This window comes from Hyperolius riggenbachi, chromosome 7 (genome assembly GCF_040937935.1).
Source record: "Hyperolius riggenbachi isolate aHypRig1 chromosome 7, aHypRig1.pri, whole genome shotgun sequence".
NCBI lineage: Eukaryota > Metazoa > Chordata > Amphibia > Anura > Hyperoliidae > Hyperolius > Hyperolius riggenbachi.
Genome location: NC_090652.1, coordinates 214013353 through 214032834, shown reverse-complemented (window position 1 = coordinate 214032834; position 19482 = coordinate 214013353). Strand labels below are relative to the sequence as shown.

Below are 19482 nucleotides of genomic sequence, written 5' to 3'. Positions count from 1 at the left end.
TTTTTTTCAGAAAACAGGAATGAGAGCTCTAGCTGCATTAATCATGTGAATTGCAAGAGATTTTTTTTGTAGGATTTGGTCGAGTCTGAGGTATCATGAAGCAGAAGTGGAGCTGGTGTAAAATACATTTTCTCCCATGTTATACTTTCATACTTTCTTTTTTTAACAATACAATTTTATTGAATTTTCAACAAAAAACAAGTACAACAAAGTGTCACCCAAATTGTGTGACACTTAAGGTAACAAGTTATACTTTCTATTAGCTGATGAATCTGTGCCCAATATATCTTTATAATTGGACACGACCAAAAGTTAAGTAGGAGTGAGCCTTCAGATTGGTTACATCTCCAACACATGTTGGACACTGAGGGAAAACTTTTATGCAAGAGTTTTGGTGTTCTATGCCACCTAGTTATAATCTTGTAACCTAGTTCCTGAGTATTGACACTTACGGACTCTAGAGACAAAATTTTCTGCCAACGATCAGATTCGTATGTTAGTTCCAGATCACTCTCCCATTCCTCCTGAAATCTAAGCTTGCCAGAATGTGGGCTTGAGAGGAGTAGCTGATATAGCTGGGAGATTAGGTGTCTATGAGGGCCTTCACTACATACTAAACGTTCAAATGAGGATAGGGGTGCAGAACAGTTAACTTTGCTGAGTAAAGACTGAATGAAATGGCGAATTTGAAGGTATTGCATTGTGATAACTGACAATCATCTCTCAAGGTATTGAGTTCAGCCAAAGATTTGACTGTACCATTGTTGACAAAATCGTGAATTCTAGGGCAGCCACCCCCAGGTTGTGGAGAAAGGGATTATCCTGAGCTGGAAGAAATGCTGGATTATTACATAGGGGAGTGAGTCTTCCTGGAAGAGATGCCAAACCCTTTAGGTTTAAAAATGTCTGCATGCTTTTAACCACTTAAGCCCAACTGGACGAACATTTTCGTCCAGTTGGGCTGCGTGCACTCCCGCTGACCAAGTGCGCTCCTGCCGCCGGCCGTTAGCCCAGCGATCAATGAATGGAATTATAGATCCCATTCATTGATTGAAGCCCCCTGCAGAAAAACCGACAGCCTGTAATCAGAGGCTGCGGTTTTTCTGCGTTACAAAAAGTTCCCCCGTCTTCATTCTTCTTCCTGGAAGTGTACGATCACGCTTCCAGGACTTTTTCACTGTGGCCATCTTGTGGCCAAATAATAAAACTACACACACATCCATTTGTTTAATAAATAAATACATTTTTTTTTAACATATAAAATTAGCTGTTTACCCCCCCACACCATATACAATTTTTAATACAATAAAAAAAAATTACAATTAATAAATAAATAGTTGCCTAAGGGTCTGATCTTTTTAAATATGCATGTCAAAGGAGTATATTCATATTTTTTAAATTATGGGCTTGTAAATAGTGATGGACGCAAATTGAAAAAATGCACCTTTATTTCCAAATAGAATATCGGCGCCATACATTGTTATAGGGCCATAATTTAAATGGTGTAATAAGTGGGACAAATAGGCAAATAAAATACATGGGTTTTAATCACGGTAGCATGTATTAATTTCAAACTCTAATGGCCAAAAACTGAGAAATAATGATTTTTCCCCATTTCTTTCTTAATATTCCTGTTAAAATGGATTTAGAATAAAATAATTCTTAGCAAAATGTATTACCCAAAGAAAGCCTAATTGGTGGCAGAAAAAACAAGATATAGACCAATTCATTGTGATGAGTAGTGAAAAAGATATTGGCAAATGAATGGGATGTGAAAGTTGCTCAGGTGCAAAAAAATAAACAACCCTTCGGGCTTAAGTGGTTAATCGTGGCTTCAATCAGAGGATTTCCCCAATTTATGCTCGTCTCAATAGAAAAATCCTATCCCAAGCTGGATGTAGAGATATTAGAAATGTCTCCCTCCACCTGAGCCCATTGTTTAGGGGTTGTGAAGTTTGACCATTCTATTACCCGACTTAATTGGGAAGCTAGATGGTAGGTGTGTAAATCAGGTAGAGCCATACCGCCCAACTCTTTGGGAAGTATCGGTTGATTTTTGACTCTCTGGTTTTTCCCCTCCCAAAACAAGTTTGTTAATGGAAGATTGGAGATCTTTAAAGGAGAACTGTAGTGTGAGGGATATGGAGGCTGCCATATTTATTTCCTTTTAAGCAATACCAGTTGCCTGGCAGCCCTGATTGTCTATTTGCCTAAAGAAGTGTCTGAATCACACCAGAAACAAGCATGCAGCTAATCTTGTCATATCTGTCTAAATTTGTCAGAAACACCTGATCTGCTGCATGCTTGTTCAGGGCCTATGGCTGAACGTATTAGAGGCAGAGGATTAGCTGAATAGCCAGGCAACTGGTATTGCTTAAAAGGAAATAAATATGGCAGCCTCCATATACCTCTCACTACAGTTCTCCTTTAATGAAAGATGAAGGTAGGGCGATTGGAAAACATTGACTAACATGTAAAAATCTTGGGAGCAAAGTCATATTTACTGAAGCTATTCTGCCAAACCATGACTGTTTTTTTTGTGTGCCCCATGCTATCACATCTGATTTGATTTTTTTTTTACCTAGAGGGACAAAGTTATTCTCATAAATATTGTTTAGGTTGTGAGGAATATCTATCCCAAGGTAACTTAGGGATTCACTTGACCAAGAAAAGGCAAAAATAGACTGGTAATGTTTGACTGCTTTTATATCTAAAGAAATGTTAAGTGCTTTTGATTTGTGGAAGTTTATTTTAAGGTTGGAGAGGAATCCAAATTCTTCAAGTTGCATCATTAGATTTGGGATGGATATTAATGGGTCCTGTAGAAAGAACAATAAGTTGTCGGCAAAGGCGGCTACTACATGTTTTGAGGACTTAACTTGTATTCCCTTAATTGAAGGGTCAGATCTCACAGCATTTAGGAATGGTTCTAGAGTGATTACATAGAGCGAGGGAGAAAGAGGACACACTTGTCGTGTACCGTTAGTAATGGTGAACTTATCTGAGAGCAAGCCATTAGCCTTTACTCTAGCTGAAGGGTTCCTTCCTCCTATTTGTCCACTGTGCTCAATGGATTTCTCAGTCCTCCATTTTAAAAATGGCCATTACCCCCTAACAGCTTCCTGGTCAGCACATTGTTAAACTATAATATCACCTACTTTTAATCCATAGGGAAACATGGACATTGCCTTGCACATTCAGTTGTAACTGACAGCTGCTGATATATACCTGACAGCAACTGGTATATTTCAGTTCTGACAAAATATTGTCAGAACTGGAAGGGATTACTGTAAGAAGAAAATGGTGAGCTTCTGAGAGGAACTGATAGCGAGGTAAGTATGTTTGCAGCTATATCATGTGTTTATTTTAAAAAAAAATTCCTCGCTTCAGGTTCACTTTAAGCTTGTTTTTTTTGCTAAAGCCATAACCCCAACTGCCCTCATTACATTATCTTTAGCCTCTCTACCAGGTATAAATCCAGATTGATCTAAACCAATATGATCTGGAATATATGGGAGTAATCTATTTGCCAGAATTTTAGCAAATAACTTAGCGTCTAAATTGAGGAGAGAGATTGGTCTATAATTTTACCAGAGTTTGGCATCCCTTCCAGGCTTAGGGAGCACTGTTATATGGGCTTCTAAAAACTGAGACGAGGGAATAGTGGCTGGGGTAACTGAGTTAAAGAGTGAGGCAAAGGCTGGAGCCAATAGCTTGGCAAAAGATTTGTAGTACTGGGAACTGAAACCATCAGGTCCTGGTGCTTTGCCAGGTTTCATATTTTTAACTGCCACCAAAAATTCATCAGTAGTAATGGGAGCCTCAAGATCTTTCAACTCGTCCTGTGAGATGTTTAAAGTGGTGAAGTTTTTGGTTAAGTATTCTTCAATCTTGTCAAGCCTCGACTGATGGGGTCTTTTCTCTGGTTGTGAGTCTTGCAGATTGTACAAGGTTTTGTAGAATCTACGAAACTCTTCGACTATATCTTCAGACTTAGCAAGCTTGATTTGCTTGGGAGTGATAATGGTAGAGATATGAGATTGCAGCATTTTCTGACGTAGTGCCTTTGCCAGATATTTGCCACTTTTGTTCCCCAATTCGTAAAAAAATTATTTTTCCCATCTAATATTTTCTGTTTGGCATCAGTAGATGATAAAGAGTTTAATTTGGATCTACATTCAGTTAGAGTTTCTAAAGCTTGAGCAGCAAGGGAAGGCTTATGAAGTTTCTCGAGTCTACACACCTCCTCTGACAGTTTAGTTATACCTTCCTCTTTCTCACGTTTTAATTTTGCCCCCATCTGAATAAGGCGCCCCCTGATAACTGATTTATGTGCCTCCCATATTGTGAAGGTGGCAGTATCCGTATTCACATGGTCCTGGAAATAGTTTTCTAGTGTTGTTGAAATGTTAGCTACTCTGGCATTATCAGCTAGAAGTTGGGGGTTAAGTCTCCAACACCATGATTTGCTCACTTTTTCAGGGAAGCTCACAGTCAGAGAAATGGGAGAGTGGTCCAATATTTTAGTTCCAATTGAGAAGTTTCGTACGTGCTTCAAATCTCTTTGATATACAAAAACGTAGTCAATACGTGAGTACTTTTGATGGATAGGAGAGAAGAAAGTGTAATCTTCCCATGAAGATGGGAAATTTGCCAGGGGTCCATAAGTGTCAAGGAAGGAAAGAAAGGGTAGGGCTTGTGGACTGGGGGTTCTGGTGCAACCAGGGGAGAGTCTATTTCAACAATAATAGTTAGAGTTTTGACATTTTAAGGCAAAGAGGGGTGTCATATAGGATTATAACATATAGATAATTATTGAACCTGTGAGAAAAACTTATTTTATGTATAGCATCCTCCTGCTGCACCAAATCTCATAGTCCCCTAATATACCCACACACAGTTCAATGCCCTTTAAAGAGACAATGAAGCGAAAAAAAAATTATGATATTATGATTTGTATGTGTAGTACAGCTAAGAAATAAAACATTAAGATCAGATACATCAGTCTAATTGTTTCCAGTACAGGAAGAGTTAAGAAACTCCAGTTGTTATCTCTATGCAAACAAGCCATTAACTCTCCGACTAAGTTTAGTGGTGGAGAGGGCTGTTATCTGACTTTTATTATCTCAACTGGTTTCTTTTTCTCTGCTAGAGGAGAGGTCATTAGTGCACAGACTGCTCTGAAAGACTCATTTTGAATGCTGAATGTTGTGTAATCTGCACACATTATAGAATGATGCAATGTTAGAAAAAACACTATATACCTGAAAATAAAAATATGAGAATATTTTCTTTGCTGCTAATCTTCTAGTAATTATTCATAGTACACAACCAATTCACTATATCATATATTTTTTTTCGCTTCAGTGTCTCTTTAAATCCATTCGTTTATAAGCAAAATATAAGGTGAGAGTAAATTAAAATTCTTATCATAGGACTCCAAGAATGTTTCCCCTAGAAGATAACTGTGCAGAATATTCCTGAAGTTTCCCCAGGGGATCTATAGAGAAAAGGAACTCTTATTCAGATCATTTCTTGAGTGTACCTCTGTGTGACAGACAACCATCAGAATGAAAGCAAGTAATTTTGAGTTGATGCTGTGTGTCACACAGAAGCATCTTTACATGGCCAAATCTTTTAGCATCAATTAAATCTGATTATTTATAACCAATATATTCAATATATAAATAACAAATTATTTGGTATAAAGCTGTTGGAAAGCTAGCGGATAGAACCAAACATAGAGTCTTGTTGGGAGATAGAGGGTAAGAGGCAGCCTCTATAAGGTACCCGCAAACAGGATCCCCAGATATTGGTGGAATGTTCATTCCTGAGGGTAACATGAACTGGCATCAGATTACAGTGTCAATCCTTCAGAAAAAGGAAGACGTCGGAGGATAAAAGCACCAAAGAGGGAGAAAGGAGGTCAAGATTTTTAAATTTTGGCAAGTGCGTCAGAGTGTGGGTAGGAAACAATGAGAGAAAATTCAAGAAAGTTCCTGAGGGAAAACTCTGCAATACATCACTGTCAGTCCTCTCCGAGGAATCCTGATCTTGCTGGTTAAGTGTAAGTCTCTTGTTCATCTCCTCATCATTGCTGCTGGCGGATCTGTGTCTAATGCGATTTGTATTTCCCAGAGTGCGACGAGGACCTTTGGATGGAAAAGTGTCAGGACGAGGGTAGAGTGGGATAGATTCCCAGTTGGGGATGTCAATTTGGTCTAGGCCTAGATCAGCGCAGAAATCGGACAGGCCGGCTGGAAGTGTAGAGTGAACATTTTACCGTTTTGAAGCACCGTTAAAGCAAATAGAAATCGCCATCTGTAAGATAGTCCTTTCTCTTTTAGGGCTCTAGGAGAGGCTTCATAATCCTGCGTTTGTTGAGGGTTATTACAGAGAGATTTTGGAACAGCTGCACTGGAGTATCATTGAATAAAATTTCGTCTTGGCCCCGAGCAGCACGCATGACATTTTCCTTTATTTCAAATGACTCTAAGCAGCATATGATGTCTCTTGGTAGTTCAGAGTCACATCCTCGGGGTCTGAGAGCCTTGTGTGCACGCACAAATTAGATCTGTGAGTCAGCCGAACGCTGCAGGAGGTTATTTAAAATGGCTGCTAGGGTCTGTGGATTTTGTTCTTCCCCCACTGTTTCTGGTACACCTTTGACGAGAATGTTGCAGCGTCTCCCTCTGTTATCTAGGTCTTCTAAATGTCTGGCATGTTCAGCAAGCCTGGTATCGTGTTGCTCGGTGGCCCGATGTATAGTGTCTATGCGCGAGTCTCTGTTTCCCGTCTGTTTCCACAGCTGTGAGTTTAGTGTTGAAAACCGCCATGTCAGTGCGCACTTCGGCTATAGCGTCCTGGAAGGTATGTTTTTTATGTCGTCTGCCATAACATGTATGTCAGCAAGTGTGGGAGATTTATGTAGTTGATCAGATTTCTTGCTACGCACACTGGCGGTAGACTCCGGGGAGGAAGGCAGTGGTGCAGGACCTTCTGTCGGCGCCATCTTTGAGGCCTGTGAGTTCTGCTTCTGAGATCGAAAGATCTCCGGTACAGTCTTGCCCAGGAGAGATTGAGTGGTCCCCGATTCAGCCGTTGGGCTTTGTTGATTCTAGTAGAGCGGACACTCATCGTGGATCGGCTGTATAGCGTGGAATAAAGAGCTAGAGTGGAGGCTGTGCGGGAGCTCTGGGTTTAAGCTGCCATCACCATTGCGCGTCAAGCCACGCCCCAGTTACCCCCAAATTATGCACCAATTCCTGAAACTGTGTGACTATGCAAATGACAAATCTGGTTTTCAACTTACAGCACCCTTGTTTCTCCTACTTACGGATGGATGATGTACCATTGTCTATTGTATTACTGTCAGGTCGTCACTTTCCAAACATAATACCATTGCACTGCTGCTTCCAACAAATCTAATTCTGATTCTAAGCACCCAGGTGCTTTGGGTGAGACTGCTGGTAGGTGCATTACTAAGGAATGTTTGTTTTGAAGTCAACATAAACTCCAGGGCCCATATGCAATTCACCTTTTCTCCTAAGTTATCTCCTAGGAGATAATTTTTCATGTTCCCTTTTAAATAACTTTTAAGCACTTTGCAATTAAAAAGACCAAAAAGTAGGTGAAATAGTACTATCAAAATTATTTTGAGTATTTTTTTTTGCTTGTTGGTGGTTTAAAATACATTTTATGGACAAAGAATGAAAATATCACATAGGAGAAAACACAGGAGAAAAGTGAATTGCAAATGGGTCCTGGGTCCATATGCAATTAACTTTTTCTCCTATGTTTTCTTCTAAGTGATATTTTCACACCTTGTCATAAAATGCCTTTTAAACCACCAGCATGCGGGGAAATACTCATAATTTTGATAGTACTATTTCACCAGCTTTTAATTACTTTTTCAATTGTAAAATGCTTAAAAGTTATTTTTAAAGAGAATATTAAAATTACCTCCCAGGAGATAACTTAGGAGAAAGAGTTAATTGCATATGGGCTCTGGACCCTTATTCAAGTCACTTTTTCTCCTAAGTCTACTCCTAGGAGATCAATTTTCATCTTCTGTTTAATATAACTTTTCAGAGATCTCCTACTGAAAAAGTACCAATAAATTTGATGAAAAATGACTGTCAAAATGATTGAGTATTTTCTTGCTTGCTGGTGGCTTAAAGGGTATGTTGTTAATACAATGTGAAAATATCATCTAGAAAAAAACTTCAAGGAATACAATCAATACCCAAGTGTCTAAGATGACAATGTACAAATAATGTCTAAGTAGCTGTGTAAACATTTTCCTACTTTTCATGTTAAATATCAGAGGCAAAAGCGTTAATTCATTGTGTATAGGATTTAGCTCTATTCTGGGACATATCATTTGCAAAGGGGTGTCTGTTTCAATGCACAGCCAGTGTTGTTTTTTGCATATCAGACTACAGAGTACTGAAAGCAAAAAAAAAAAGTATGAAAAGCTGTGGTGTCACAGACAATTACATGTTTAAAGAGACACTGAAGCGAAAAAAAATTATGATATTATGATTTGTATGTGTAGTACAGCTAAGAAATCATTAAGATCAGATACATCAGTCTAATTGTTTCCAGTACAGGAAGAGTTGAGAAACTCCAGTTGTTATCTCTATGCAAACAAGTCATTAAGCTCTCCGACTAAGTTAAGGTTCGTACACACGTCGGACTGGAGGCAACGGGCGGATCGCTCAGAAACAGCCGTATCAGTCCGCCGACAGTGCGTACACACGCCGGACTGTCGTTGGAACGCCCACCCAGCGGGAGGCATCGACGGACCCGTCGTTGCCTCCAGTCCGACGTGTGTACGGACCTTTAGTCGTGGAGAGGGCTGTTATCTGACTTTTATTATCTCAACTGTAAGTGAACTGTTTACTTTTTCTCTGCTAGAGGAGAGGTCGTTACTTCACAGACTGCTCTGAAAGAATCATTTTGAATGCTGAGTGTTGTGTAATCTGCACATATTATAGAATAATGCAATGTTAGAAAAACACTATATACCTGAAAATAAAAGTATGAGAATATTTTCTTTACTGCTAATCTTCTAGTAATTATTCATAGTACACAACCAATTCATTATATCATATTTTTTTTCGCTTCAGTGTCTCTTTAAAACAAGTTACATTTCCTCTGCTCTCTTGCAGACAGCTCAGAAACATGCAGCTTCTGAGAGCTTTCCCTCACACACAGAGTAAAAGCGGATCCGAGATGAAAAACTAACTATAACAAGTAACTTGTCTATATATCTTATCTAAAGTTTAGATAGTTTACGCAGCAAATATAGCTGCAAACAGCTTTAATAGAAAATGATTATTTCTTCCTGTGATACAATGACAGCAGCCATGTTGTTTGTAAACCTTACACAGAGGCAGGCTTATCTGTATCTTGATCACTAAGCCTTTGAAAAAAACCTAATCCCCCCCCCTCCTCCCTCCTCCCCTCTGCCTCTGAAATCAATGGCTAGTAACATCTCCTCCTCCTCCTGTCCAATGAGGCTCTCTGAAAACCTGTGGGCGTGGTTTATTTAGTTTATAGAGAATAAGAGTATTAACCTCTTGAGGACTGCAGGGCTAAACCCCCCTAGTGACCAGGCAATTTTTAGTTTAAAAGGCCACTGCAGCTTTAAGGCCAAGCTGCAGGGCCGCACAACATAGCACACGAGTGATTTCCCCCCCCCCCCCCCTTTTCTCCCCACCAACAGAGCTCTCTGTTGGTGGGGTCTGATCGCTCCCCCCATGTTTGTTTTTTTTTTTTATAAATATTTGTGTTGCCAATTTTTTTTTAAAAAAACCCTCTTCCTTTAAATCCCTTCCCTCCCTCACTCCCTCCCTCCCCACAGCCGACCAATTACGGCGATCGGCTGTCATAGGCTTCAGCCTATGAGAGCCGATCGCTCTCTCATCCTCCAGGGGGACAGCCGTGTCACACGGCTGTCCCCAGTACAGCGCTGCTGCAGATCGCAGCGCTGTACAATACAATTAAGCGGCGGTTTCGCCGTTACAGTCTCCAGAGCGGCGATCGCCGCTCGGAGACTGAAGGCTCCGCTCCGCCCACCAAGCAGGAGATGCGCGCGCATCCTGCGCGCGATCTCCTGCAAATGCAAGCCCCAGGACTTTCCGCCAATCGGCGTTAGGCGGTCCTGGGGCTGCCGCCGCGGCCACGCCTACCGGTGTGTAGCCGTCGGCAAGTGGTTAAAACAAAAACAAAAAGTATTTGGCTTGAGGAATGCCCTATAAACAATAGGAAAGGAACACAATTATGCAATGAGTAAAAGTTCACCTCGGATCTACTTTAACTGATACACTGCGAGGGAAACCCCCCTCCAGTGGCGTTCCTACCATAGGGCGGCATGGGGCGCCCCGCACCGGGTGTCGGGTGCCCCAGGGGGTGTCACCAAGGCCTCCCACAGAGGCCTGGGCACTATGCAGGCAGGACAGGAGGGGGAAGCAACCCGGAAAGGAGGGGTGGCGGGGAAAGCGGCGGGGAGGGGGGCCGGACCCCCCACCTCCCTCACCTGGGTCCCCTCCTTCTGGCGCTTCCCCCTCCTAATTAGCAGCAGCTTGATGAGCGGGCAGGAGCGGGCCTTACTCACCTACTTCCTGCGTTCCAGGCGATGGCGCATAGCGTCATCGTCACCTGACGCTGGTCTCCACCTTCTCCACCGCCCACTGTGCTTCCTGATTTGCGGAAGCACAGTGAGCGACAGAGAGACCAGCGTCACGTGAGGATAACGTTATGCGCCATCGCCTGGAGCAGGTGAGTAAGTCCTCCCCGCCCGCTTCGCTAAGCTGCTGGCTGCTGCTAATTAGGAGGGGGAAGCGCCGGAAGGAGGGGACCCCGCCACCCCACCTTCCAAGCTTCCCTCATACCGGGGGCACCTTGGCTACACCGGGGGCCACTATGCTACACCGGGGGCCACTATGCTACACCGGGGGGCACCTATGCTACACCGGGGGCACCTATGCTACACCGGGGGCCACTATGCTACACCGGGGGCCACTATGTGTACACCGGGGGCCACTATGCTACACCGGGGGCCACTATGCTACACCGGGGGCCACTATGCTACACTGGGGGCCACTATGCTACACTGGGGGCCACTATGCTCCACTGGGGGCCACTATGCTCCACTGGGGGCCACTATGCTCCACTGGGGGCCACTATGCTACACTGGGGGCCACTATGCTACACTGGGGGCCACTATGCTACACTGGGGGCCACTATGCTACACTGGGGGCCACTATGCTACACTGGGGGCCACTATGCTACACTGGGGGCCACTATGCTACACTGGGGGCCACTATGCTACACTGGGGGCACCTATGCTACACTGGGGGCACCTATGCTACACTGGGGGCACCTATGCTACACTGGGGGCACCTATGCTACACTGGGGCCACTATGCTACACTGGGGCCACTATGCTACACTAAACTATACTGGGGCCACTATGCTATACTGGGGCAACTATACTAGCTATACTGGGGCAGTGGCGGTGCCAGGGGGGTGGTTTGGGTGCTGAAGCACCCCCAGCGTGAACTGCTATTCGGCGTCTAATAGACGCTGTGTCAGTTCACTGACAGCAGCAGCCCGCAGCTCCAACAGCGGCAGAGCAGGGCTACAGTAAAATGGCGTCCGAAGCCCTGCTCTGGAGACGGAGTCTGCAATGCAGGGCTTCGAGCGCCATTTTCCCGTAGCCCTGCTCTCAGCGCGGGAGTTTCAGTTGCTGGCTGGCTGCAGAGGATCGTGAGAGCTGCGCGCCGGACGGAGGCCGGGACAGGAGGTCTGCTGCTGCTTCAGGTGAGTAAACTTTTATTTAATTTATATTAGCAGGTGTATCGACTGTTCTGGCCAGGTCTGCTACATGATTGAAGTGTTTTCTGGCCAGGTTGGCCACATGATTGCATATATTTTCTGGGCAAATCTGCCAACATGATTGCATGTATTTTCTGGGCAAATCTGCCGACATGATTGCATGTATTTTCTGGGCAAATCTGCCGACATGATTGCATGTATTTTCTGGGCAAATCTGCCGACATGATTGCATGTATTTTCTGGGCAAATCTGCCGACATGATTGCATGTATTTTCTGGGCAAATCTGCCGACATGATTGCATGTATTTTCAGGGCAAATCTGCCGACATGATTGCATGTATTTTCTGGGCAAATCTGCCGACATGATTGCATGTATTTTCTGGGCAAATCTGCCGACATGATTGCATGTATTTTCTGGGCAAATCTGCCGACATGATGGAACGTGTTTTTTGGGCAAATCTGCCGACATGATTGAACGTGTTTTTTGGGCAAATCTGCCGACATGATTGAACGTGTTTTTTGGGCAAATCTGCCGACATGATTGAACGTGTTTTTTGGGCAAATCTGCCGACATGATTGAACTATTTTCTGGTCAAATCTGTTCACATTACGTGTATTTTCTTGAGAAAACCTGAACAATTATGTGAATTTTCTGGGGAAAGGCCCACTGTCTTTGTGTTGCACTTTTAAGGGGAACCCGAGGTGAGAATAATATTGGGCTGCAATATTTATCTCCTTTTAAGCAATACCAGCTGCCTGGCTGCTGTGCTGGTCCTCTGCATCTAATTCTTTCAACCATAGACCCTGAATAAGCATGCAGCAGGTCAGGGGTTTCTGACAATATTGTCAGAACTGACAAGATTAGCTGCATGGCTTGTTTCTGGTGTAATTCAGTTCACTACTGCAGCCAAATAGATCAGCAGGGCTGCCTATTGTTTAAAAGGAAATGAATATGGCAGCCTCCATATCACTCTTATCCCGGGTTCACTTTAAATTAGTTAGCTCTGCCCTCATCCGGTCATGGCCACGCCCATTTTTCGCCGCGGCGCGCAATGCGCGCCGCATGTTATAGCCGCACCCATTTTTTGTTAGCTATACTGGTGCCACTATACTATACTAAGGACAACTTTAGGGGGGGGAGCGAGCCTACACCTGGCATTACCCGCCGTGTCACGTTTAGCATGCCACATTTGCTGTTTTTTGGTTTTTTTATGGGGGGGGGGGGGTGTCTTTTTAATACCCAGCACCGGGTGTCAAATGCCCTAGGTACGCCACTGCCCCCCTCCCCTCATTGTTCACTCTCCCTTCAGAAATAAGCAGACTGCCATCAGTTCAGAGCAAAGGAATTTGTTGCAGTAAACAAAAGAGATAAGCAAATGAAATGTATACATCATTATTTACCAGCACTTCAGGAATTCTCTTAAACACAGGTTAAAAAACACATGTTAATCAATAGTGTCCCTTTAAGCAAAAACATGAACTGAATAAGGGCCCTGGTCTCCCAGAATGCTCTGAGAGAATAATTCTGCATAACTAAACAGTCTAGGCTAAATATCCCTGGGAGGGCGAGGTTACATACCAATATACAACAATATATAGCAATACGAAGTCTTTCTAAGGGCTGGTTCAGACGGACATTTGGATGCGTCGCGTTCGTTGGCGTCGCGGTGGCAATGCGTTCGGGCTTTCAGCAGCGTTCGCGTTGCGTTCGGATGCGGTCGCGTTTTTTCTTCCCCTAGGGGGACATTACCCGTCGCGGTTAACCGCCCCTGGAAGCTACATGTGGCTTCCAGGGGCTCCTTGAACGCCAGGGAAAATCGGGCCCCGAACGCCGCGTTCGTGCAAACGCACGTGAAAGCTTGGTACAAACGCTCCCATTCACTTGAATGGGAGCGTTTAACGCCAAGCCCCGAACGCTGGCTGTAAACGCTCTGCAAGCGTCCGTCTGAACCAGCCCTAATGCTGAAACCAGGGTAATTAATATAAAAGTGGTTGTCCTGAAAAAATTACTACATTCTACTTTGTCACTTTATGTCACTTTGGTGCTTCTTTATTTTTCAGAATTTTTTGGAAATTTTACGTTATCTGGAGAAGAATGGTGTAATCTCTGCCGATAAACTGGAACCTTTGGAAAAGACTTTGTGCAACGTTTCCAAAGATCTGCTCAGAATTGTGAACGATTATAAGGAAAAAAGAGGTAGGATACCTTGACTATTGCTACTTAAAGTGGAACAATATAAAGTCACCAGGTATAGCCTTTCCACAATCCAGCATCCTTGAGAATTGCAATCATTTTTTTTAAAGCTAACCTTTAATAAGTCCTGTTGAAAAACGCTTGCTGTATCAGGAGCTCTAACAGGAAGCTCCAGCCCTCTATGCTCTTCTTGCAGCAAAACCACTGAGTAGAAATTGTATGAGATTTTGGTCACACCTGCAAAAGGAAGGAACAACAATGTATACATGACCTAGAGAGAAACTGTAGGGTCGAGTTTGTGTCATACATTTTTCTTGTCTTTCTCCTGATTGTACTAATTTTAGCAGAAAGTGCTCTGCCAACATCAGACCACTTCTGCCCTAGATACACCATATCCGTTGTCAGGTGAACCTTCATCATTGCCTTTGTGGTGTCTATATAATTTATACCTTTTTAATAAACTTAGGCCACATGTTTGTGCCCATACATAGTTCTCTTGGTGGATTCAATAATCAGGCATTTATTAATTTATTTGGATATTATTATTTTTATTAATATTATTTAGTATTTATATAGCGCCGACATCTTCCGCAGCGCTGTACAGAGTTTATATAGTCTTGTCACTAACTGTCCCTCAAAGGAGCTCACAATCTAGTCCCTACCGTAGTCATATGTCTATATTGTGTAGTGTATGTATTGTAGTCTAGGGCCAATTTAGGGTGGAAGCCAATTAACTTATCTGTATGTTTTTGGGATGTGGGAGGAAACCGGAGTGCCCAGAGGAAACCCACACAGACACGTGACAACATACAAACTCCATGCAGATGTTGACCTGGCTGGAATTTGAACCGGGGACCCAGCAATGCAAGGCGAGAGTGCTAACCACTACGCCACCGAGCATACATTTGTCATAGTTGACACAGAGCCCATTTTTACTAAACTGATAGATGCCACAATGCAAGTTCTACTTCAATGCTCTTAGCAGAAAGTAAGCACAAGAGACTTCTAAACAGTGTTACATTTCATACATCTTATATATCTTCAGCAACACTGGGCTCTTTAGAAATAAATAGGGAAACAGTACAGGTGTGTGCTTTTCAGGATTGTGATGGAATACATCAATGATGGGCAGGTATAGACGCTGACTTAGCAAGTCTAAAGAAGGACAAAAGAGAAAGAATAGAGAAACAGGAAAGTAGACAGAAGGGATCATGGTCGACTTAAAGAAAGAAAAATAAATATATACTGTACCTTATATTCTGGCGTATAAGACAACTTTTGAACCCTTTAAAATCTTCTGAAGAGTCGGGGGTCATTTTATATGCCGGGTGTCAGGACGCGGGTGTACTGGTAAATTACATACCGAATGATGCAGCATCGGCGGAAGGTTCCAATTGCAGTCAAAGGATCCGGCAAAAACCATTGGCATCATGCAAGCAGCTGCTCGCGCGGGTAACAGAGCAGCTTCCTGGTTCAGGAATCACCTGACCAATGACGCTTGCGCTCCACTAGTGACGTGTGCGCTCATGCTGGAGATTGGAGGAGGAACACATTGTGGAGCGCCCACGTCGCCAGTCAGGTGACCCGGAACCAGGAAGCTACTCTGCTGCTCACGCGAGCGTCTGCTGGCAAAAAGCTATAGCGATTACAGGAAGATTTGACTGGAAAGGGATTTTTCTTTGCACCACCTTGTATTGATGGTAATTTAAAGCTCTAGCACAATGTAGCACAATTAGGTACTATTAATATGTAGCACAATGTACTTTGCCAGTTATGAAAACGAAGAGCACAGCCCTCCCCCTGAATCATGCAGCACCCAGTAATAGTTCTATTCTATCTACCGTAGTTCTATAGTTCCATTCTAAACCCAGTTCTATGTATCATTTAGTTGTGAGGTGCAGAGGGTGTATACAGTGGTGTGCCAGATGGATGTAGGAAGCATGTTTTGTGTGTTTACCAATGTCAGAGAAGGAGGTGGTGGGATAGAAAGAGGGGTAGTCTTATACGGTGAATATATCTCTAAACCTATATTTTAGCTGGAAAAGTTGGGGGGGGGGGGTCGTCTTATACGTCAGAATATACGGTACCTCAAAATGCTGGAAAAAGCTAGACCTACAGGATCTTCTCAAAAAATTAGCATATTGTGATAAAGTTCATTATTTTTTGTAATGTACTGATAAACATTAGACTTTCATATATTTTAGATTCAAATACACACAGCTGAAGTAGTTCAAGCCTTTTATTGTTTTAAAATTGATGATTTTGGCATACAGCTCATGAAAACCCAAATTTCCTATCTCAAAAAATTAGCATATTTCATCCGACCAATAAAAGAAAAGTGTTTTTAAAACAAAAAAAGTCAACCTTCAAAATAATATGTTCAGTTATGCACTCAATACTTGGTCGGGAACCCTTTTGCAGAAATGACTGCTTCAATGCGGCGTGGCATGGAGGCAATCAGCCCGTGGCCCTGCTCAGGTGTTATGGAGGCCCAGGATGCTTCGATAGCGGCCTTAATCTCATCCAGAGTGTTGGGTCTTGCGTCTCAACTTTCTCTTCACAATATCCCACAGATTCTCTATGGGGTTCAGGTCAGGAGAGTTGGCAGGCCAATTGAGCACAGTAATACCATGGTCAGTAAACCATTTACCAGTGGTTTTGGCACTGTGAGCAGGTACCAGGTCATGCTGAAAAATGAAATCATCATCTCCATAAAGCTTTTCAGCAGATGGAAGCATGAACCCACTTTTGAACCAGAAACAGCGGCAGAAGCGCCTGACCTGAGCTACAGAGAAGCAGCACTGGACTGTTGCTCAGTGGTCCAAAGTACTTTCTTCGGATGAAAGCAACTTTTGCATGTCATTCGTAAATCAAGGTGCCAGAGTCTGGAGGAAGACTGGGGAGAGGGAAATACCAAAATGCCTGAAGTCCAGTGTCAAGTACCCACAGTCAGTGATGGTCTGGTGTGCCATGTCAGCTGCTGGTGTTGGTCCACTGTGTTTTATCAAGGGCAGGGTCAATGCAGCTAGCTATCAGGAGATTTTGGAGCACTTCATGCCTCCATCTGCTGAAAAGCTTTATGGAGATTAAGATTTCATTTTTCAGCATGAACTGGCACTTGCTCACAGTGCCAAAACCACTGGTAAATGGTTTACTGACCATGGTATTACTGTGCTCAATTGGCCTGCCAACTCTCCTGACCTGAACCCCATAGAGAATCTGTGGGTTATTATGAAGAGAAAGTTGAGAGACGCAAGACCCAACACTCTGGATGAGCTTAAGGCCGCTATCGAAGCATCCTGGGCCTCCATAACACCTGAGCAGTGCCACAGGCTGATTGCCTCCATGCCACGCCGCATTGAAGCAGTCATTTCTGCAAAAGGATTCCCGACCAAGTATTGAGTGCATAATTGAACATAATTATTTGAAGGTTGACTTTTTTTGTTTTAAAAACACTTTTCTTTTATTGGTCGGATGAAATATGCTAATTTTTTGAGATAGGAAATTTGGGTTTTCATGAGCTGTATGCCAAAATCATCAGTATTAAAACAATAAAAGGCTTGAACTACTTCAGTTGTGTGTATTTGAATCTTAAATATATGAAAGTCTAATGTTTATCAGTACATTACAGAAAATAATGAACTTTATCACAATATGCTAATTTTTTGAGAAGATCCTGTATATAGAAGAACATAAAAAAAACAAAAAAAAGAAATAAATGTGAAGAAAGATATACAGGTGAAAAGGAAAGAAAACGGAATAGTACAGATGCTAAAAAGAACACCCGGTTTTAACTGTTATTAACCACTTAAGGAGTGCAGCCTTAAAACCCCTTAAAGGAATACTATCGATACCCAAGTGTTCTAAAATGACAATGTACAAATAATGTCTAAGTAGCTGTGTAAACATTTTCCTACCTTTCATGTTTAATATCAGAGGCAAAAGCTGTAATTTATTGAGGGTAGGATTTAGCTATATTGGGACAAATCAATTGCAGAAGGGGTGTCTGCTTCAATGCACAGCCAGAGTTGCATATCAGACTACAGAAAGCAAATATCAAACATATCAAACTCAGAAAGCAAAAACAATATGAAAAGGCTGTGACAATTAGTTACATTTCCTCTGCTCTCTTCAGACACTTCAGTCAGAAACAGAGCTCCCAACAGCTGCAGCTCCTGTGTCCTGTCTCTCTCTGTCACACACAGAGCTACACATAGAGTTAACTGATCAAGTGTGAGGGGAATTTCCCCTCTCCTCATGGCTCAGTCAGCCTTCAGTTTTGGCGTCAGTAAACTTTGAATGTATTTTGCTAACAGTAAACAAAGAAGTTGCTACTAAAATGTATACACCAGTACTTAGCAGCACTTCCCAAACAATTCCTGTGTCAATTGAAAAAAATATGTGAATCGATAGTATTCCTTTAAGGACCAGACACTTTTTTTTCCATTCAGACCACTGCAGCTTTAACGGTTTATTGCTCGGTCATACAATCTACTATCTAAATGAATTTTACCTCCTTTTCTTGTCACTAATACAGCTTTTTTTTGGTGCTATTTGATTGCTGCTGTGATTTTTAGTTTTCACTATATTCATCAAAAAAGACATGAATTTTGTCAAAAAAATGTTTTTTTTTTTTATTTCTGTGCTGACTTTTTTCAAATAAAGTCAAATTTCTATATACATTTTTGTCTAAATTTATTGTGCTACTTGTCATTGATCAATAAATCGAAACTTATTGGATTTTTTTTTGTTTGGGTAAAAGTTATAGTGTTTACAATCTATGGTGCCAAAAGTGAATCTCCCCAGTTTGAAGCATCTCTGACTTTTCTGAGCACCTGTCATGTTTCATGAGGTACTAGAATTCCAGGATAGTATAAATACCCCCCAAATGACCCCATTTTGGAAAGAAGACATCCCTAAGTATTCACTAAGAGGCATGGTGAGTTCATAGAAGATTTTATTTTTTTGTCACAAGTTAACGGAAATTGATTTTTATTGTTTTTTTTTTTTTTTCACAAAGTGTCATTTTCCACTAACTTGTGACAAAAAATAAAATCTTCTATGAACTCATCATATACCTAGCGGAATACCTTGGGGTGTCTTATTTCTAAAATGGGGTCACTTGTGGGGTTCCTATACTGCCCTGGCATTTTAGGGGCCCTAAACCGTGAGGAGTAGTCTAAAAACCAAATGCCTCAAAATGACCTGTAAAATTGTAAAGGTACTCATAAGACGTTGGGCCCCTTAGCGCACCTAGGCTGCAAAAAAGTGTCACACGTGGTATCGCCGTACTCAGTAGAAGTAGTGTAATGTGTTTTGGGGTGTATTTTTACACATACCCATGCTGTGTGGGAGAAATATCTCTGTAAATGAGAATTAATTTGTTTTTTTACACACAATTGTCCATTTACAGAGATATTTCTCCCACCCAGCATGGGTATGTGT

At 42.3% G+C, this 19482-nt stretch overlaps 1 protein-coding gene across 1 annotated transcript in view; it reads left to right on the top strand.

The window, feature by feature from the left end:
• Window positions 1-19482, top strand: part of LOC137524818 (caspase-8-like) — a 95624-nt gene that overhangs the window by 15061 nt on the left and 61081 nt on the right. Inside the window, exon 4 of the mRNA XM_068245158.1 lies at window positions 13905-14040. Within this exon, the coding sequence (XP_068101259.1) occupies window positions 13905-14040 (136 nt within the window). The remainder of the gene's footprint in view (window positions 1-13904; window positions 14041-19482) is intronic.